Source organism: Maylandia zebra, linkage group LG2 (assembly GCF_041146795.1).
Source record: "Maylandia zebra isolate NMK-2024a linkage group LG2, Mzebra_GT3a, whole genome shotgun sequence".
NCBI classification, from domain to species: Eukaryota; Metazoa; Chordata; class Actinopteri; order Cichliformes; family Cichlidae; genus Maylandia; species Maylandia zebra.
Window position 1 is genome coordinate 8,809,631 of NC_135168.1, and position 22,835 is coordinate 8,832,465.

The 22,835-nt window shown below is 42.6% G+C and overlaps 1 protein-coding gene and 2 long non-coding RNA genes across 3 annotated transcripts in view; all 3 read left to right on the plus strand.

The window, feature by feature from the left end:
• Positions 1–11,529, plus strand: part of LOC143420750 (uncharacterized) — a 16,989-nt gene extending 5,460 nt beyond the window's left edge. The window contains exons 2-3 of the long non-coding RNA XR_013100464.1: positions 2,956–3,061; positions 11,240–11,529. This is a non-coding gene — a long non-coding RNA (uncharacterized LOC143420750). The remainder of the gene's footprint in view (positions 1–2,955; positions 3,062–11,239) is intronic.
• On the plus strand, positions 11,530–13,463 carry LOC143420749 (uncharacterized). The gene is made up of 2 exons (XR_013100462.1): positions 11,530–12,004; positions 12,330–13,463. It is a non-coding gene; the product is annotated as an uncharacterized LOC143420749 (long non-coding RNA).
• Positions 13,464–16,724: 3,261 nt separating this feature from the next.
• LOC143413402 (histone-lysine N-methyltransferase set-1-like) lies at positions 16,725–20,067 on the plus strand. The gene is made up of 5 exons (XM_076876375.1): positions 16,725–17,246; positions 17,940–18,060; positions 18,144–18,306; positions 18,425–18,617; positions 19,939–20,067. Exons 1-5 carry the CDS (start codon positions 17,208–17,210, stop codon positions 20,065–20,067), a joined length of 645 nt encoding a protein of 214 aa, XP_076732490.1. The 5' UTR covers positions 16,725–17,207.
• The last annotated feature ends 2,768 nt before the right edge of the window (positions 20,068–22,835 follow it).

Below are 22,835 nucleotides of genomic sequence, written 5' to 3' on the forward strand. Positions count from 1 at the left end.
TGGTGAAATTCTCTGCTTCTTTTGTGTATTCTGCATCTATTACGTCAGATTGTCTTACCCCTCATATGGTTGAGAATTTTGCCAATACCCTGTTAACTACATGTTCCTCCATCCTCGACACTGTGGCACCTATTAAAACGAAGCGCCCCAGAACTTACTCACAATGTTGGTTAAGTGACTCTGTTCGCGCTCTACGACGTGCGTGTCGGCGGGATGAGAGAAGGTGGAGGAAAGATAAACTCCAGGCATCTTACGACATCCTACGTACTAGTCGCTTGAAGTTTCAAACTGCTGCCAAAATGGCTAAAGCAGCTTTTCTTTCAAAAATTATCTCTACCAATGGTAACAATCCTCGAATTTTATTTAAAATTTTTAACTCTGTGGTCAACCCCTGCCCCACTATGCCGCTGCCGTGCTCCACGGTTCTTTGCGAACAATTTTTAAATTATTTTTTAGATAAAGTCTCATCTCTTAAATCTGCTCTTCCTTTAATGACAGGCCCTGCGTTTACCCCTGACTGTTCCTCTTCCTTCTATCAGTTTGAACCCGTTTCACTCCCTACTCTTAAGCGTCTGGTTGAACAACTGAACAATACTAATCTCGTATATGATGTTCTTCCATCTCGTATAGTTAAGGACTGTTTTAGTGCAATTGGACCTAGTATATTGTCCCTTTTGAACTCTTCTTTGCTCTCTGGTTGCGTACCATCAGCCTTTAAACATGCTATAATTCAGCCTGTTCTTAAAAAAAGGAACCTCGATTATAATGATTATGCGAACTATAGGCCGATTTCCAAGCTTCCGTTCTTGGCCAAAATTCTTGAGAAGATAGTGTTGCTTCAACTCCAGGCCTACCTGGATGAGAATAGCATTAATGCTAAATTCCAATCGGCCTTCAAACCACATCATAGCACTGAGTCAGCGCTGCTCCGAGTTCTCAATGACCTTCTACTAATGGCTGACAATGGACGCTCCTCGGTCCTAGTGCTATTGGATTTATCGTCGGCTTTCGATATGATTGATCATAAAATCCTATTGGCGAGACTTGAGCACACTGTAGGCATCAAGGGTGTTGCCCTGGATTGGTTTAAATCATACTTGTCCAATCGGCTCTCCTCGGTTCACTTGGTCACTTCCTCTTCCTCTGCTGTACCTGTCTGTTGTGGTGTCCCTCAGGGATCTGTGTTAGGCCCTACTCTGTTCTCATTGTACATGCTTCCATTAAGCGCTATCTTTGAGAAATATCACATCGCTTTTCATTATTATGCTGATGACATTCAGATCTACTTTGAGTTAAATGATGACCTAGCTTTGTCCTTGAATAGTTTTCGAGGGTCCATGTGTGAGGTCAGGCAATGGCTCCTGGCAAATACTCTTATCCTTTATGATAAGAAAACTGAAATTGTGGTCTTTGGCAGTGACGTCCTTCGTGCCAAACTTCGTGATGCTTTTGGTTTTCTCACTAGCTCCTTTTCCGACACTGTTAGGAATTTGGGCGTGTTACTTGACAGCTCATTTAAACTTGATAGACAAGTGTCTGCTGTTGTTAGATCCAATTTATACCAACTCCGCCTTATTTCTAAGGCCAGGCAGTATATCCCGCATAAAGACCTGGAAAAACTCATCCATGCCTTTGTAACTTCGAGGCTGGATTACTGCAATTCACTCTATTTTGGACTCCACTCTCCCTCCTCCATAGATTACAGACAGTCCAAAATGCTGCTGCACGCATTCTAACCAAAACTAAGAAGTTTGCCCACATTACTCCCGTCCTAGCTGATTTGCACTGGTTGCCTGTGAAATACCGTATCCAATTTAAAATTCTGCTGTTTACTTTTAAAATCACTAATAACACAGCACCGAGCTATCTTAAGGAACTCTTAAGCTTATATGTTCCTGCTAGGGCTTTAAGATCATCCTCACAGTTACTGTTGGTGCAGCCTAGATCTCGGCTGAAGTCTAGAGGTGATCGAGCGTTTGCCCTGGCCGCACCAGAGTTGTGGAACAACCTTCCCATTGGCATTCGGGCGTCTGACTCTATTCAATCTTTTAAATCACGGCTTAAAACGTATTTGTTTAATCTTGCGTTTTCTACTGGTTAAATGCTGGCCTTGTCTGCAGTGATTTATTTTACTAATTTTCCTATCTTGCTTTTTATTTGCGCTGTGTATGTCTTATCCCCATTGTGTGTTGATGGCACAGTTATATTGTGCTATAGCTATGTGCTGTAGTTATATTTTTTCTATTGGTGGCTTTTTCCTGTGAACATAATTCTACACTTTTATTTTTATGACTCTGATTATACTTGTGTTAATTTGTTCTATGTTAAGCACTTTGGCATGCCGTTGGTTTTTAAATGTGCTCTATAAATAAAGATTGTTGTTGTTGTTGTTGTCCTGTAAGCACAGTCTGCCTGTGTCTTTTCTCTGCAAATGAACATTTTCAGCCAATATAGGTAATACATCAACATGGCTGCCGTGGCTAAGTTAGGAATATTTATAATGTCATTTCCAAAACTTGCATATGATCTGCAATTTGTAGCAGATCTACTGACTGTCACAGAGCAGCTGGAGCAGTCTCAAATGCAGGTCAGTCCCCTGCTGCCCCCTGTGGCCAAGTGCCATAGCTACTGCTGGATGAACTCGTGACACATGTGCACCTGTTTCTATGAACACATTGAGTCTGAGTGGCTGCACTTACACTGGTGCATTCAAACATATTGAAAGATGCCAGCAATGTGGATTGTCAAGACTCAAACCAATCCACATTGCTGGCGTTGCATCTTTCAATGGCAGCAATGGCAGGTATCAGTGCTCAAAGCTTTTGTGTTTGTTTCCAACAAGTTGCCCACCTCGGGAAACAAAAATGTGTTCTTTTACTTGTCAGATGAACATATGAGACACTTTGACTCTTCAGTGCAGTGTGGAGCCTAACAAAGATCTGTTTTGTGTCCCAGCTGATCAGCAGGAGGAGGAGAGTCTGACGGAGCAGCAGAGGAACATTTTCAGCTACTTGGACTCAGCTCAGCCACTACAGAGGAAACAATGAGCTCAACACAGAAGGTGACAGACAGAGCAGGACCATATGACCAAAGATATTTATCACCATATACATTTGAACATTTGCCATAACGATGTAGCTGACGATAGAATTGACACCAGACAAAATACTTTACAGCTGCACAACTTTATTAAAAAGCCATCAATGTATTTTCACTGAAACAAGCAGCTGTTGTTTATGTGTTTATGTACTAACAGCTGGAAACGTTTCATACAGCTTTGTTTGACAGAAATGAAGGAGAACATATTTAGTTCATTTGTTTCTACATGAGCTCTGTGTGATTTGATGAGTATCTGAGGCTGAGACCACAGGACTGTGAAACATGATTGTTGGGCTTCATTTCTGTGCTGAACAGTCGTTTAAGATTAGCTGTAAATAACAATTAGCTGATGTTGTTCATGAGACTAAAGTCATCTCACTGTGGTAATGTAAATATAATATGGCCAATATTATAGTTATTATATTGTTGGCATTACTAAATTTGGCTCAATGCTTACATATATGTGTAAAAAGCAAATGTAGGAGCTGTGATAACTGTGTCTGATAGAATGAAGAGTAGACTGATATATGAAATATTCCTTTATTAGGTGAGAAAATCAGACCATGTCATAACTGGTTTAAGTCACACAGAATAGATATCAGAGCCTTAAACAGGCTGACTTCTGCTAAATGGGTCAAACTGGGCAGAAAGTCTACAAACACATAACATCCTTATAGAATATGATGTAACACTATAGATCAACTTAGCTCAGAATATATAAAGCATATAAACAGTTACAGCAATATGATGCAACAAACACAGCAGCTACTGATCCAAAATACTCAAAGCTTCATAGTCAAAGGAGCTTGCAAAGAAAAGCGTCTGGACTTCTTTAAGTTACTTGAAGACGTTTCACCTCTCATCCGAGAAGCTTCTTCAGTTCTTAGGTCAAATGGTGGAGAGTCCCAGATATAAACCTAGTGGGAGTGACCCCCCACAGAGGGACAAAAGGACCCCCTGATGATCCTCTAATCACCTGAGCCAAGGTGTGAAACTGGGTGTGGGTCCCAATCAGCCAGAGTTTCGGGTGAGTTCATTGTGAAACCTGGCCGCACCTTATCATGCGAATTCCTGAGGTCAGATGGCCCAGGATGTGAGTGGGCGTTAAGGCGTCTGGGAAGGGATCTCAAAACTGGATTATAGATGGCAGAGAGTTGGTGTCGTAAACCCCGCCTCTGTTCAAAGATGGTCGCTCACAGTGGACATAGATGATAGATGGCTTCTTTCACTCCTCTTTCAAACCATCTGTCCTCTCTGTCCAAAATGTGAACATTGGCATCCTCAAAGAGTGTCCTTTATCCTTAAGATGCAGATGGACTGCTGAGTCTTGTCCTGTGGAGGTGGCTCTTCTGTGTTGTGCCATGCGCTTGTGAAGTGGCTGTTTGGTCTCTCCAATGTAGAGGTCTGAGCATTCCTCGCTGCACTGTACAGCAAACACCACATTGTTAAGTCTGTGTTTTGGCGTTTTATCTTTCGGGTGAACCAGTTTCTGTCTGAGCGTGTTGCTGGGTCTGAAGTACACTGGGGTGTCATGCTTGGAGAAAACTCTCCTGAGTTTTTCTGATACACCGGCTACATAGGGGATGACAATGTTGTTGCGTCTGTCCTTCTTATCCTCCCTCGCTGGTGTCTGGTCTTCTTTTCTGTGCCTCTTTGCTGACTTTAAGAACGCCCATTTAGGATAGCCGCACGTTTTGAGTGCTTCCTTTACATGTGTGTGTTCCTTCTTTTTTCCTTCAGGCTTAGAGGGAACATGTTCTGCCCGGTGGTGTAGGGTCCTGATTACTCCAAGTTTGTGTTCCAGAGGGTGATGGGAGTCAAAGAGGAGGTACTGGTCCGTGTGTGTGGGCTTCCGGTAAACTTCGATGTTGAGGTTGCCGTTCTCTTCAATGTGCACAGCGCAGTCCAGGAAAGGCAAACAGTTGTCCTTTGTGTCTTCCCTGGTGAACTTGATGTTTTTATCCACAGCGTTAATGTGCGCAGTGAAGGATTCCACTTCTTGTGTCTTGATTTTGACCCAGGTGTCGTCCACATATCTGTACCAGTGGCTGGGTACTCTTCCTTTGAAAGAGCCAAGAGCCTTCCTTTCCACTTCCTCCATGTAAAGGTTGGCTACAATAGGTGACACGGGGGAGCCCATGGCACAGCCATGTTTTTGTCTGTAAAAGCCTTCGTTGTATTTGAAATATGTAGTGGTGAGGCAGAGGTCTAACAGTGTGCAGATCTGATCGGCTGTGAAGTTGGTCCTGTCCTCCAAGGAGCTGTCTTCTTGTAGTCATTTTCTGACAGTCTCCACGGCCTCCGTGGTGGGTATGCAAGTGAAGAGAGAGAACTGAAGAAGCTTCTCAGATGAGAGGTGAAACGTCTTCAAGTAACTTAAAGAAGTCCAGACGCTTTTCTTTGCAAGCTCCTTTGACTACGATGACCTGGATGACTGAGAACCTTCACAGACTCAAAGCTTCATAGAACTGAAACCAGCATTTATTTTAGCTCCATTCTGCTGCTGATACAGACTTTAGGTTTCTGAACATTAAACTTGTTGCTGCCTTTCATAGTGTGTAACTTGAAGGCCCTGAGTACTCTGAGTACTTTCTCCCACACTGGAAACACTGGGATGATCACATTATTTGAACATTACCTAATAAGACTGATTCAGCACAGACAGTTATGTTAAACTTTCCTAGCAGTCCTTCACAAACAGGGAACAGTCTGTCTATTCTCTCCATCTGTCAGCTGCTGCTGGCTCTTCCTCCTCCTCTTCCTCACACACTGCTGAGTTTGTCCTGGTGGATCATCAGGGCTGCAAAGCCTCACAGATGATGTGCAGCAGTGGCTCCCTCAGTCTGTCCTCACTCTGGACACTTGCAGTCGTCACACATGGAAATCAAATGTGTGATAAGCTGCAGGATTCAAACACAAGTGTAACTTATAAACACATGTTCATACTTTTATTCCACAATCAGAGAGAAAGAAACAGAGAGAGAGTGCAGGACAGACAGACAGGTGACAGTCTCAGGTGTACACACTGCTACACAACAGCACCAGAGAAGCAGGATTTAGTGTTTGTGTTATTACGAGTGTAAACAAGAAGAGTTCCAGATGGTGCAGTGGACACATGTGTGACTGCTGTGATTAAAGCATCTTTCTTTCAGCTTAACGAGTGAACCGTCAGCTCGTTCAAACACACGTTAAAGTGCGTTTGGCTCGACACCACCGAACAGAGGCAGCAATATAACACAGCTAACATTAACAGTCAAAGTCAACTTTATTTGTCAATTCTACCACATGTACAGGACATACAGAGAATAGAAATTTCGTTACTCTCAAACCCTAGATGAAATAGCAAAAGAACATTTAAATATAAGAGAGTGATTAAGAAATGCAAGTAAAATAATTAAAAAGTAAAAATTTAAATAAATACAATACGATTATACCAAGAAACCTATACAATATACAATATTCAAGTAAGGGTAAATGACATTGAGTGTAAACCAGGCAGAGTAGTGCAAATAGTGCAAATGGAGATTTAGTAATGTACGGTAAGAGATAGTGTAACAACAAAGTCTTATGAGGTAATGGCAGTCCACTGCTCCACAAAGTGACTGGTAACTGGTGCAGGCCAGTGAGTGCGTCAGAGAGTGAGTGTGTGTGTGACAGAGTTCAGTGAGACCATGGAGGAGAGAGGGGAGAGGGGGCAGAATCGGGAGGGAGTTAAGCTTCCTGACAGCCTGATGGATGAAGCTGTCCTTCAGCCTGCTGGTCCTGGCCTGGAGACTCCGCAGTCTCCTCCCCGACGGCAGCAGCTTGAAGAAGCTTTGCATTGGGTGCGTGGGATCAGCCGCTATGCAAAGGGCTTTTGTAGTGAGACGGGTGCTGTAAATGTCCTGGAGGGAGGGGAGAGAGACACCAATGATCCTCTCTGCAGCTCTCACTATGCGTTGGAGGGTTCTATGACAGGACGCATTGCAGGCTCCAAACCACACAGTGATGCAGCTCGACAGGATGCTCTCGATGGTGCCTCTGTAGAAAGTGTGCATGATGGGGGCTGGTGCTCCTGCTCTTCTTAGTTTGCGGAGAAAGAAGAGACGCTGCTGTGATTTCTTGGCCAGTGCTGTGGTGTTGTACGTCCAGGAGAGATCCTCTGTGATGTGCACACCCAAGAACTTGGTGCTGCTCACTCTCTCCACAGACGCTCCGTCAATGGTCAGAGGAGCATGTTGGGTGTGCATTCTCCTGAAGTCCACAACAATCTCCTTCGTCTTCTCCACATTCAGAGAGAGATTGTTGTCAGCACACCACGTGGCCAGGCGTCTCACCTCACTTCTGTAGTCGGTCTCATCCCTGTTGCTAATGAGACCCACCACCGTTGTGTCGTCCGCAAACTTGATGAAGAGGTTGGAGCTGTATGATGGAGTGCAGTCATGGGTCAGCAGAGTGAAGAGGAGGGGGCTCAGCACGCATCCCTGCGGGGCCCCCGTGTTTAAAATGATGGTGCTGGATGTATTACTGCCGACCCGTACTGCTTGAGGTCTTCTGGTGAGGAAATCCAACAGCCAGTTGCACAGTGAGGTGTTGAGCCCCAGCTGGACCAGTTTTTGAGTGAGCTGTTGGGGGATTATAGTGTTGAATGCTGAACTGAAATCTATGAACAGCATTCGAACATATGAGTCTTTTTTGTCCAGGTGTGTGAGTGCCGAGTGGAGTGCAGTGGAGATGGCATCATCGGTTGAGCGGTTGGGCCGATACGCAAACTGGAAGGGATCCAGGGAGGGGGGCAGGACAGTCTTGATGTGCTGCATGACTAGTCGTTCGAAGCACTTCATCAGGATGGGAGTAAGTGCAACAGGACGGTAGTCATTAAAGCAGGAGGGAGATGACTTTTTTGGAACCGGAATGATTGTGGTGGCTTTAAAACATGTGGGGACGACAGCCTGGATGAGTGATATGTTGAAGATGTCTGTGAAGACATCAGTGAGTTCCACTGCACAGTCTCTCAGTACACGACCAGGAATGTTGTCAGGACCCGGAGCTTTACGTGCATTGATCCTGCTGAGGGATCTCCTCACGCTGTCCGGGGACAGAGTCATCACCTGGTCACCAGGAGGGGGTGGGGTCGTGTGTGCAGTGGTGCTGTTTTGGACTTCAAAGCGAGCAAAGAAAGTGTTCAGCTCGTTCAGCAGGGGGATAGTGCTATCACAGGTCTGTGGTGGTGCAGTGAATCCTGCTTGTGCCGTGATGTTCAGGACTGCAAACCGAGCAGCATCACTGACTTTCAGCTTGTTGTGTTTGTGGATATATGACTGACTTTAATTATCCACAAAATCATCACATTCTCTGTCAGATTAAGGTCGACTATTGAACGGCGTATATTTTAAAGGCTTTAAAACCAAGTTAACGCTGAAAGTACAAACATCACTAATGTCACATAACTCTGCCGACAAGGCATAGCTATGGCTATGAAATGCTCTTTGTGTATCACTTCTTCATTATGAAAGATGTCATTAATGCACTAGTAATGTCTCATCTGGAGTATTGTTCAATCATTTGGTCAGCAGCTAATAAGACAGATCTTAACAGACTTCAGTTAGTCCAGAATAAGGCGTCCAGATTAGTGTGAAGATGTTCATACTATACTAATATTGATAACATGCATAATAACCTTTCTTGGCTTCCTGTACAGGCTAAAATATTCTATGGCTTACTTGTAGTTCTAAAGAAAGCAATTCTGTTAAACACACCACATTTATTCTGCTCAGCTGCAGTATCCAGATGAAATACATCATCATATTACACAGTTTTCAACAAGCTGCAATTTAGTAAATGCTCGAGTTAAAAGTAACGTTTTGTAAAACTGTTACATTTAGAGCAACTTTTAAGTGGAATAAGTTGCCTTAAAAAATTAGAGAATTATTCAAAACTTCAATGAACACTTAAAAGCCGATTTACAGAGCTTTTAGTTGTTGTAAATATTGTAAGACGTGATTTGTTTTTGAAATTTGTGTAATGTTCCTCAATGTTATTGATATTCATCATCAACATCATCAACTTTATTTATAAAGCACTTTAAAACAACCACAGCTGACACAAAGTGCTGTACATTGGAACTGTAAAATAAAATTACATGAGATATAAATAAAACACAAATAAAAGAAGAGTGAAATCATTAATTAAATAACTACTTCAATTAAAAAAGAAACTAAGTCTCACTGAGGTTAAAAGCCAAGGAATAAAAGTGGGTTTTAAGACGTGATTTAAAAGTGGACAGTGAAGGGGCCTCTCTAACGTGCATGGGCAAATGATTCCATAACTTTGGAGCCACAATAGAGAAGGCCCCGCCCCTCTGAGCTTCCTCCTGGATCTAGGTACCTCCAGGAGCAGCTGGTCAGCTGACCTGAGAGACCGACAGGGTGTGTGGAGATGAAGAAGCTCAGAGAGGTAAGGCGGGGCAAGACTGTGAAGGCATTTAAAAACAAACATAAGAATTTTAAAATGAACTCTAAAGGACACAGGCAGCCAGTGCAGAGAGGCTAGCACGGGGGTTATATGCTCTCTTTTTTAAGTTCCTGTTAGGAGTCGTGCAGCCGCATTTTGAACCAGCTGCAGACGTGAGAGCAACGACTCACTGACCCCCACATAAAGTGAGTTACAGTCGTCCAGGCGGGAAGAAATAAAAGCATGGATCACTGTTTCAAGGTGCTGCCTCGAAAGAAAAGATTTTACTCTTGCCAGTTGCCTTAAATGATAAAAACTGGACTTCACCACTGCTCTGATTTGGTTGTCCAATTTAAAATCACTGTCCAACTTAAAACCAAGGTCAGTAACAACAGATTTAAAATAGACTTCCAGGGATCCTAAAACAACAGGGGAGGACTCACAGGGACCAGTGGGTCCAAACACCAACAGCTCTGTTTTCTTTTCATTAAAATGTAAAAAGTTTAGAACCATCCATCCATCCATTCGCTTCCGCTTATCCTTTTCAGGGTCGCGGGGGGCGCTGGAGCCTATCCCAGCTGTCATAGGGCGAGAGGCAGGGTACACCCTGGACAGGTCGCCAGTCTGTCGCAGGGCCAACACACAAGGACAGACAACCATTCACACTCACATTCACACCTAGTGGCAATTTAGATTAATCAATTAACCTATCCCCACAAGCTGCATGTCTTTGGACAGTGGGAGGAAGCCGGAGTACCCGGAGAGAACCCACGCAAACACGGGGAGAACATGCAAACTCCACACAGAAAGACCCCGGCCTGATGTTGGAATTGAACTCAGGACCTTCTTGCTGTGCGGCAACAGTGCTAACCACCATGCCACCGTGCTGCACGGTGGTTTAGAACCAACCAAGCTTTAATGTCATCTAGACATGTCAAGAGAGGTTTTATGGAGATGCCATCCTTGTGTTTTAGTGGCAAATAAAGTTGGCAGTCATCGGCATAACAATGAAATGAGATCCCATGCCTTCTAAGGATAGAACCCAGAGGCAATAGATACAGTGAAAAGAGCAGTGGCCCTAAAATTGAGCCCTGTGGGACGCCGCATGACAGAGGAGCAGAAGACTATTCGTAACCGAGAAGGCTGACAGAGAAATATTATTATTATTATTATTATTATTGATTGCTTATATTTGAACAATTGTGAAACCTCACTGTGGATGTAAGAGTGAAATTATGTGGATATCTTGAATCCACTTTATTGTGTAATATTTTATGTGAGTATTTGACGGAAGACGAGCAACATCTGTTGTGGAAGCTAACGGGGTTCCTTTAGAATAAACAAACATAGGATTTATTATCACTGAATAATTCAGTATAAATCTATACAAATTATATAAATATGTAATAGGAAACAACAAAATAATCTAATTTATAAAATTGTGTGTGTGTGTGTGTGTGTGTGTGTGTGTACACAATCAGGAGGGATGGGCATGATTTTAGTGTTTGAACAGTCATGAATTATCTTTAACAGCAGGTTGGATGTAATGTGTTAGAACTACCAGCAGGTGGGGATAAGAGACCTTTAAGGTGTTTGGTGCCACGCTCCACCTTCAGGTTTAAAACTAGTGTTAATGGAGTTTGAAGGTTGAGTTTGTTCCACGACTGCATTTCACTCACTGCCTCTGTTTGTATCTCTGTCACTGCAGGACCAACATGGAGCCAGAAGTCAGCGCTCTCAGGAGGCCGACAAACCTCACAGAAGAAAGGGAGAGAAAAAACACACCTGTGACGAGTGTGGGAAGGGTTTTACTGTGAGGGCTAAACTAAAACAGCATCAGGTCATCCACACTGGAGAGAGACCGTTCAGCTGTGACTTGTGTGGGAAGTCTTTTTCCTGGAAGCGTTCCCTAAAACAACACCAACTCATCCACAGTGGAGTTAAAGCGTACAGCTGTGATCAGTGTGGCAGAGCTTTTACTCACAGTAGCCACTTACAGAGTCATCTAGTTACCCACTCTGGAATTAAGGCATACTGCTGTGATCAGTGTGGCAGAGCTTTTACTCAAAGTAGCCACTTACAGAGGCATCTAGTTACCCACTCTGGAATTAAGGCATACAGCTGTGATCAGTGTGGCAGAGCTTTTACTCAAAGTAGCCACTTACAGAGTCATCTAGTTACCCACTCTGGAATTAAGGCATACAGCTGTGACGAGTGTGGAAAAACTTTCAGCCGGAGAGGGTACCGAAATGCACACCTACGCATTCACACCAGACATGATGTGTACTGCTGTGAACAGTGTGGCAAATACTTTACAACAGACGCACACTTACAACAACACATGTTTACCCACACTGAGGAGAGACCTTATCAATGTGACCTGTGTGAGAAGACTTTTAAATCTCCACATCACCTGAGAGAACACCAACAGATCCACACCAGAAAGAGACTCTACAAGTGCAGCTACTGTGAGGTATGTATTTATATTGTTATCTTGTCATTTTAGCCTGACTGTTTGGAACAACTCTGCTCATTAAACTGTGTTAGCATGTTAGCAATTGTACTGCATGGAAAAGCAGCTCTGAGTGATTATTCAGATTTTCCTTTCAGTTATGATTTTAGTATTACTGTAGTATTATGGTGGTAGTATTGTAGTTATTGCAGCCCAGTAAACTGAGTGTGTTAACTGAAACAGTCAAATGTAGTTGGACGTCTGCAGAGATGCTCTTTATTTCAGGCGACGTTCAGGATACAAATGTTGAAGGACTGACTTACACTGTCTTTGTGTCTTTGTTTAGAAGCAGAGCGACACAGATGGATCCAGTTCTCAACCCTGTCATCACTGTGGTGGTGGGAAAGACTTTCATTGTGACCTCTGTGGAAAAACTTTCAGTCAGCAAAAGACCCTAAAAAGACATCAACGTAGACACACTGGAGACAAACTGAAATACTGCAAAGAATGTGGGAGAAGCTTCACCACACCAAGTGAGTTAAAACAACATGAACTGATTCACAGTGGGGTTAAAAAGCACCTCTGTGATCAGTGTGGGTCATCCTTCACCACTGCAGATCAGCTTAAAACACACAAACGAGTCCACACAGGAGAGAAACCACACAAGTGCAGACACTGTGACAGAAGCTTCTCACATTCAAGTACTCGTAACATTCATGAACGTGCACACATGGAAGGAAACTACAGCTGTGACCAGTGTGACAAGAGCTTCAGGAATCTCAGTTCATACTCTGCACACAAACGATCCCACGTTACTAATAAACTGTTTCACTGTTACCAATGTGCCCAAACATTCACCTCATTGTCTGCTCTGTGCAAACATCAGCGTGATCACTCAGGGCTGAAATCACTCCCATCACTGGATCACAGTGAATCTGAAGACACAGAAAGATCCTCTGGTTTCTGTGTCAGACTCAAAAAGCTTGAGATCAGGCTCCACAGAGTTCAGATAGAATCATTTAAACTTGTGTTGAACTGAACTGGTTGTTGGGCTGAACTTCTACATAATACAGATCTACATGGGATCTTCTTTTCTGTGTTTTACTGAGTCAGTTTTGTCCTTTTTTCTCTGTCCTGGTTTTGCTCGTCTGTAAATGATTGAAACTCAGTCAAATAGTTCATTGTTCTCCAGCAAAACGTTTTGGAAACTCATGTTTAACCTTTAAAACTCTGACATGTTTTAGCACACAAGGCTTCATCGGGGAGTTCACTCATGATTGGACCATGAGAACAAAGGTTTTTAGTTCTTTCAAAGAGAGTCTTGGAGCTGTTTGATGTTTCTGTTTTTCTGAAACCACCTGAAAGAAAAACCATTTTTCTTGCTTTATGTAGTGTGGAAGTTTTTAATGTTTCTTCATCTGTGATGTTCTTGAATGTGTTCACGTGAAGATGGTATAAATAAACTGTCCTTTCAGCTTTAGCTCCTAATTTATTCATTATTTATGGATGTAGCACAGCAGCCGTCTCTTGATTAACACATGGAGGGCTCAGGATCTGATGGTGTCGTCTCCCTAATTTGCCCACTCAGTAAATCTCACTCATGGCCAAGAAATTGAAATAAACCTTGTTTCCCTGCTGGATAGTGATCCACTGTAACTCTGCTCCTCCTTCCTGTTTAGGATTTCTGTGGCTGAAGTAAAATTCCCTCCATCCATCACTTATCCCAGCTAACCTAAAGTGAAATAAAGTTTTGCTGGTCTTAAAAAAGCGTTACAATAATGGGCATTACCAATGCAAACTGAATGATACAGAAGATGAAAGAAGAGACTTTGATCAGTTAATAAAGCTCATGATCTGGATTCATTGTGGCTGCTACACAGATACTTCTGGGTCACTTCTCTCAGTTAGGAACCTTCCTCACCAAACTGACTGTTGGACCACACCCCTGGTTTCATGAGAAATTGTTTCAGCCATGATTTCTCTTCCTGTATTTCAGAGTAAAGACTGAAGTGACAAATGGAAGCATGTTTAAAAAACACAATGTGAGAGAGACGTTGAGGTCCTTAGAAGTTACCCTGGGTTTTTCTGTCACCCTGCTAGATGTTACACACCTTGTTATTGGACTGATTTCTACTGCTGGACTACTCCTGCGGAGAGTAACAATACTCTTACTAATTAGCTCCCTTTCACACCTTTGGGGATATTTATTTTTGTGTTTGCAGCGCTGTGAGCCAGAACAGCGAGAGAAAAATCTGCAACAGCGACGAGCCGAATGCTTACGTGAATCGCAGCAGCTGCACATGTGCTACGCTGAATTAGAGGATATCTTTGCTCTGGATTTCTATTTCTACTTTTTCATTTCTATATGATTCTTCTTGCATCTAAACAAAGATGATTCAATTTGCTAAATGTTGATGGCTCTTCGTGCTCAGGTGTAAATGAGACGTAATATTTGCTCTTGGTTTGGTTCTCCTGTACAGAACCTTGCAGTACAACAGAAACCTAAAAACATTATTTGTAGTTGTTATTCTTAGTTGTTCTGCTGCCTAAATACCACAGGGTCTGATTATGAAGTTATTGAGCTGCACATACTTTACGACCTGCTTAAGTTCGAGGTCACAGCGTCTGTAGAGCAGCTGGAACATAATGAAGTCTACAAGGTTAAAGTTTTCTGTTGGGTCTGTGTTTCCACAAGCCCCGCTAATTCTAGAGACTTATTCATCATGAAGAAAACAAGACAGTCGATCGATCGATTACTTGCGCAAGGGAGGCCTCTCATCTGTGTCTAGCACGACAATGACCCTGATGATGGCCTCCTCTCGCTGCCTTTTATTGACAAACTTCAAACAATAGTTTACAAGACACCTCCCCTTGCAACCCCCTTTGGTTACAAAGACAAGTCACTGTATGTAAATGTATACCGTATTTTCACGACCATAAGGCGCACTTAAAAGTCTTTTTCTTCAAAAAGTACGGCGCGCCCTATAGCGCAGTGCGCCCTTTGTATTGTAAGGAGGACGTAGTAGAGAACACCATGAGAACGCTAAAGGGTGAAGTGTGTGCGTTGACTTTATTGCACATACCTGTATAAAAGAACAGGTATGTGCATTATGCAGGACATCGTTGTTTTAACAACCCTGAAAATGGCAAAGAGACACGCTTACGAAGCACAGTTTAAACTGAAGGCCATCAGCTACGCGGAGGAACATGGAAATCGAGCAGCGGCGAGAGAATTTAAGATTAACGAATCGATGGTTCGCAAGTAGAGGAAGCTGGAAAACAAGCTCCGACAGGTCAAGAAAACGCAGCTGAGTTTCCGCGGACATAAGGCGAGGTGGCCCGAGTTGGAGGAAAGACTCGAGCGGTGGATCATCGAGCAAAGAACGAGCGGGAGAAGCGTTTCGACGGTCACCATTCGGCTAAAAGCAGTTTCACTAGCTGAAGAGATGAACATTGAACATTTCCAAGGAGGTCCGTCTTGGTGCTTTCGTTTCATGAAACGGTGCCATTTTTCCCTCCGGACCAGGACTACGGTAGCGCAGCAACTTCCAGCGGATTATAAGGAAAAGCTGGCCATCTTCCGCTCCTACTGCAGCAAACACATCGGCGACAAACACATCCAGCCCAGCCACATCACAAACATGGACGAGGTCCCGCTCACTTTCGACATCCCGGTGAGTCACACTGTGGAGAAGAAGGGGACCAGCACGGTAGCGATACGCACAACGGGTATGAAAAGTCTTTTTTTACTGTTGTGCTTGGCTGCCATGCTAATGGACAGAAACTGCCGCCTATGGTGATTTTTAAGCGAAAGACTTTGCCTAAAGAGAAGTTTCCAGCAGGAATCATCATTAAGGCAAATGAAAAGGGCTGGATGGATGAGGAAATGATGAAAGAGTGGCTGAGGGAGGTGTATGTAAGGAGACCAGGTGGTTTTTTCCACGCATCACCATCGCTCTTAATCTGTGACTCTATGCGTGCCCACCTCACAGCCGATGTGAAAAAACTAGTGAAACAAATGAACTGTGAGCTTGCTGTCATTCCGGGAGGCCTGACAAAGGAACTCCAACCGCTGGACATCGGTGTTCAAAGTAAGGCTGCGAGCGGCCTGGGAGCAATGGATGACCGATGGAGACCACAGTTTCACCAAGAGTGGAAGGCAGCGCCGGGCGAGTTACGCCACAATTTGCCAATGGATTGTAGATGCTTGGGCTAACATGTCTGCTGGCACTGTTGTTCGAGCTTTCGCAAAAGCCGCCATCATTTCCGAGGAGCCGCACGGCACGGAAAGTGACTCTGACAGTGAAGAAAGTGAACCTGGCATGTTTGATGGAGATTTAGCGCAGCTGTTCAATTCAGACACAGAGGATGAGGACTTCGATGGGTTTGATGATAAAAATGTGAGTACCAAACTTTGTTTTGCTCCTGCTTTATTTTTAAATATGCACACTTGTATGCTTGTGTGTTGTTGTTGATGATGACGATTACCGGTAATAGAAATGTGAGTAAGGTACCGAACTCAGGTTTGCTCCCGCTTTATTTTTAAATACGCATATGGTACTTGTATGCGCCCTATAATCCAGTGCGCCTTATGTGTGTGTTAAATACAGTAATGGCACACATAACTGAGACTGCGCCTTTTAGTACAGTGCGTCTTATGGTCGTGAAAATACGGTATATGTGTGAACTTCTGTAAGAATGTGTGTGTGTGTGTGTTATGTGAGAATTTGTGTGTGTGTGTGTGTGTGTGTGTGTGTGTGTGAGTGCGTCTATGTGGTATGGATTGACATTTGACCTGCGCTGTACCTGGGCTCCGGGGACATTTCGACTTTTTGCTGTGTATTCATGTGTCCCCCTAAAACATGACTTGTAAATGCATTTTTAAGTGTCTAAATAATAATTTTTTCTACTTCTTATGAGGTCATTATTTATCTTTTGACCTGTATTTGCTTAAACTGTAGTGTAAATTCATTTATTAAACTATAATTAAAAGATTTTCTGATTTTCTTAAAAGTCCACCTATACCCCTCACCTGATTTTTGTGTATTCCAGTGTATTGCACAGCGACGTTTCGAGTTAGAGTGGATGTGTGTAGGTACTGCAATTTAATACACATTTTCAATACACACGGCCGGAAGTCATTGTGATTGGTAGGCTATATATATAGGCGGTACCTACAGGAAACGGCGCCACAACTTTCGCGCGCGTGCCCTTTAACAAGTGTATGTCGACGGCAATACGAAGACGGATTAAAAACACAAAGGTAAGCCTTTTTTAATGTAAAATGCACCATGACTTTAATACTATATGAAATTATAGGTGCACAGGCCTATATTAAACTGGTTTAATTTATGCTTTATGGACTGTTAGTGAGTCTTTGAAGAAGTAAAACGGCCCCAGCGTTTGTCATTGAGTAAATAAAATAGGGCTGACGACTAACCGCGTCAACGCGATAAAGCGGGCTAACCCGTGTTAGGATTTACTCGGTGTTAAAGCATTATTGTGGCTTAAACGTGTTAATGCCGACATCGCGACTAACGCGATTAACAATTAAACCAGCGCAGTCTGAGTCAAAATCCCTGATGTCGCTGTTAGCTAATTTCGGGCAGTTTGTCCAATGTCTGTCATTCTGCTGACAGCCCTAAAATAAAAGCAAGGGTATAAGTGTATTTAGTCGTGTATTTATTTATATGCCTGAAGAAAAAACTTCTTACAGTTTTGATGCCTAAGCTTTCTCAGTACTTGTATCACTCTCTGCAGTCGCCATTACAGAAATGTCACATGTCGCCATTTTGAGTACTAGGCCTTTAACATTTTAAAAGAAGGCATAAATTAGCACTATGAATAAGTCAGCTGTGTTTATGCTGTAAACTACACTACTGCTAGTTCTGCTACTACTGATGATGATGACAATGATGACGATAATCGTAATACTTTATATGCTTTGGTAATACAGCCAATCGTACAGGAGAACATGCGAAGGAGACGCATTCCTCCACGGGAGGATGCAGTCTGTCATGTTTCTGCTGGAAGGGACAAACTGGGACTTGATATCCACTACATAAATGCCTTCAAAGGTAAGTTGGTCTTTAGTTTGGATTAGATTTGGAGTTTGTCACTTTGTCTTTTGTCACTCACTTGGTATGCCTCTGCAATTCAGGTCGGGGCATTTTCACGACTGTTCCATTCCAAAAAGGAGACTTTCTTTTGGAATACAGAGGTAAACTCATAACAAAAGAAGAATGTGAGCGGAGACACAGAGTTTATCATGACAGCCTGAAGGTGTTCATGTTTGAATTCAAGTTTGATGGAAAACTCTGGTGGTGCGTATTATATCAGTGTAGTTTGATTAAGATTAAATGACACATTGCTTTTGATTTATGAAAAAAAAAGCTTCCTAACTAACTAGTTAAGCTAATACTTTTTTGCCTAACCCCACAGTGTGGATGCATCTCAAGAAGATGGGTCATTAGGCAGACTTGTCAACGACAACCACATCAGTCCAAGTGCTAAGATGAAAATATTAAATATCAATGGAAAGCCCCATCTATGCTTATTTGCAAGCAGAGACATAAGTCCAGGCGAAGAAATAGACTATAATTATGGTGACTCGGATTGGCTCTGGAGATGCAAGGTATTTCTACAATTGTACTTTTTGGAACTGATAAATTGCATACCCTAAGCCATTTTTACATTTGTACCTACTCAAATTGGCTTAACGTGACTTAGGGCATCTAGTTTTTCACTGAAATTGAGTATCACCTACTGTGCCTGGGGTAACTATAGCAATGCAGCCGAGCATCCAGTGATATAAATGCCACAGCAAGCATGGACGTCAAGGTGACAAAATGCCTGCTGCTCAGTCTATACTTTAGTGTTCAATTCAGGGATCACGCTGTTAATTTTGGTCGCTATTTCAAACATTTCAGAGTTTCAAAAATGATGGCTTGGATTTTCACGAAGGAGGCGCACTCATAACTTATCGAGTGACACCATTGACCAGCCACCTGGTGGCATTCAGTCTATGTCAAATTTTCTGATCACTTTGGATCACTTGGAACCTTGGTGCAGTAGTTACTGAAAAACTACATGGTACTATAACCTACTGGAAAAACAGGGGTAGGTACTAATGGAAAACAGGCAATTGTGATGGCTGCCACATCAAAGCCCTCTAAAAGCACTAAAAAAATATCAGCAGGTATGCAGAAATAAAAAATGGCTTTCGGTTTCTAAATTTTAACAGTGATTGATGTTTAATGTGATTCTACACAGCAAAATCTCCAGTGTTAAATTAACACTGGAGAGTGTCTATAAGGGTCCACACCTCTGAGTGTTAAATACAACACTGTTGAGTGTTAAATTAACACTTTTGACAGTGTTATATGTTTAAAAGTAACCTAGTCAGTTTTGAAGATTAACAATGGCTAACACTGAGCAGTGCTGATTTTCTAACACTGGAAAATAACTCAAAATGTTAGAAATATTCCAGTGTTAGAAAATCAGCACTGCTCAGTGTTAGTCTTTGTTAATCTTCAAAACTGACTAGGTTACTTTTAAACATATAACACTGTCAAAAGTGTTAATTCAACACTCAACAGTGTTGTGTGGACCCATATAGACACTCTCTAGTGTTAATTTAACACTGGAGATTTTGCTGTGTAGCCTCTTTAGTTAGATTCATTTTAAATTTTGTCCCTTGAAGATAAATGGGCCCTAGTGACAGTTCGTTGCTGCTACAGGTGATTGTTTTACTCCTTTAGCAATGGCTTAAAAAATAAAGAAATCACACTGACTATTTGTCTCTTAATCATAGGGCCTTAAATTCTCTATACATGACAGTGAATATTTTAAAGACAATAGCTTGAAACTTATCTTTCTCATACAGTTTATTTAATGTTTCAAAAGCCTCTTCAAAAATGCACTGTATATTCATTCTCTATCTGTTACACACGAAGACTGAGACCAGCCAGATTCAGAAGACTGTGAGCTGCCTAAAGCCGCAACCAAACAGCTTTCCAAACAATGATCTGGACCTGAAACATCCAGAGCCTGAAAGGGTAAATATAATCCAGTGTACCACTTAATGAACTAATAATTTAATCTATCATCATTCTTTATGGATGCTGTGTGTGTTTGGCAGTCACCTGGGTGTGATGTGATTTACATGGACCGTGGCTTGTAGGTCCTTTTCATTGTTTCAAAGTGCAAGTCTGGATAACATCTGAGTGTGTGTGTGTGTGTGTGTGTTAACCACCCAAATGTGACTTAGGAGGACCACACTGTTATTGGGGGACTCCGTCAAAGTTTGCTTCATGGTGACATCACTCTGGTTTTAGGAGGGGTCTTCTCGTATGTCTTGACAGTTTGACCTACAGCATGCAGAGCTGACTGCATGTGCTTTGTTTCTATGTTGAAATTTTTTGAAACTCAGGCTTGAACATTAAGATAGATAGTACTATACAACTTCTTAACTTGTTTTAGGCACTTTTTACTGCTGTAATGCATGGGCTCTCTCTGGCTGTGTACTCTGGCTTCTTCCCACAGTCCAAAGATGTAGCTTATGGGGTTAGGTTAACTGGTGATTCAAAACTGCCCTTTGGTGTGAATGCAAATGCTTGTCCTTCCATGTTAGACTGGCGATCTGTCCAGGTTGTACTGCCCTATGGTAGCTGGTATAGGCCCCAAAACTGCTACCCCACAATCCTGATAAGGATAAGTGGAAGAGGATGGATGATTGCAAAGGAATCAGTTGTTAATTATTGTAGCCAGTATTTTTTTCAGAAGAAAACATTTCTTGAGTGGAAAGCCCCCCCCCCCCCCCCACACACACACACATGCAAATTAAAGACAGAAGCACAGGACTGCCCAGTACAGTTGCAAGAAGAGCACTTGGTCTAATCTTTGTGCCATCTTTTCTTTGTTGCAGGATCTTGATGAAGAAATGCCTCAGCAAGGCTCAGAAGCCATGCATTCTTCTTCAGTGCAAGATTTTGAAGAGGTAACATTGACCTAGGACAGATTTTAATGAATGTTTCTCATGCACGATGTGTACCTTACGCTATTTGCCGATAGTGAAATGGTCTATTCATCCTCTTGAGTGATGCATTTTTAGTAACTGTCAGATTACTGTTCTTTTGTCTTCATTCTCTATCTGTTACACACGAAGACTGAGACCAGCCAGATTCAGAAGACTGTGAGCTGCCTAAAGCCGCAACCAAACAGCTTTCCAAACAATGATCTGGACCTGAAACATCCAGAGCCTGAAAGGGTAAATATAATCCAGTGTACCACTTAATGAACTAATAATTTAATCTATCATCATTCTTTATGGATGCCGTGTGTGTGTGTGTTTGGCAGTCACCTGGGTGTGATGTGATTTACATGGACCGTGGCTTGTAGGTCCTTTTCATTGTTTCAAAGTGCAAGTCTGGATAACATCTGAGTGTGTGTGTGTGTGTGTGTGTTAACCACCCAAATGTGACTTAGGAGGACCACACTGTTATTGGGGGACTCCGTCAAAGTTTGCTTCATGGTGACATCACTCTGGTTTTAGGAGGGGTCTTCTCGTATGTCTTGACAGTTTGACCTACAGCATGCAGAGCTGACTGCATGTGCTTTGTTTCTATGTTGAAATTTTTTGAAACTCAGGCTTGAACATTAAGATAGATAGTACTATACAACTTCTTAACTTGTTTTAGGCACTTTTTACTGCTGTAATGCATGGGCTCTCTCTGGCTGTGTACTCTGGCTTCTTCCCACAGTCCAAAGATGTAGCTTATGGGGTTAGGTTAACTGGTGATTCAAAACTGCCCTTTGGTGTGAATGCAAATGCTTGTCCTTCCATGTTAGACTGGCGATCTGTCCAGGTTGTACTGCCCTATGGTAGCTGGTATAGGCCCCAAAACTGCTACCCCACAATCCTGATAAGGATAAGTGGAAGAGGATGGATGATTGCAAAGGAATCAGTTGTTAATTATTGTAGCCAGTATTTTTTTCAGAAGAAAACATTTCTTGAGTGGAAAGCCCCCCCCCCCCCCCCCCCCACACACACACACACACACACACACATGCAAATTAAAGACAGAAGCACAGGACTGCCCAGTACAGTTGCAAGAAGAGCACTTGGTCTAATCTTTGTGCCATCTTTTCTTTGTTGCAGGATCTTGATGAAGAAATGCCTCAGCAAGGCTCAGAAGCCATGCATTCTTCTTCAGTGCAAGATTTTGAAGAGGTAACATTGACCTAGGACAGATTTTAATGAATGTTTCTCATGCACGATGTGTACCTTACGCTATTTGCCGATAGTGAAATGGTCTATTCATCCTCTTGAGTGATGCATTTTTAGTAACTGTCAGATTACTGTTCTTTTGTCTTCATTCTCTATCTGTTACACACGAAGACTGAGACCAGCCAGATTCAGAAGACTGTGAGCTGCCTAAAGCCGCAACCAAACAGCTTTCCAAACAATGATCTGGACCTGAAACATCCAGAGCCTGAAAGGGTAAATATAATCCAGTGTACCACTTAATGAACTAATAATTTAATCTATCATCATTCTTTATGGATGCTGTGTGTGTGTTTGTGTTTGGCAGTCACCTGGGTGTGATGTGATTTACATGGACTGTGGCTTGTAGGTCCTTTTCATTGTTTCAAAGTGCAAGTCTGGATAACATCTGAGTGTGTGTGTGTGTGTGTTAACCACCCAAATGTGACTTAGGAGGACCACACTGTTATTGGGAGACTCCGTCAAAGTTTGCTTCATGGTGACATCACTCTGGTTTTAGGAGGGGTCTTCTCGTATTTCTTGACAGTTTGACCTACAGCATGCAGAACTGACTACATGTGCTTTGTT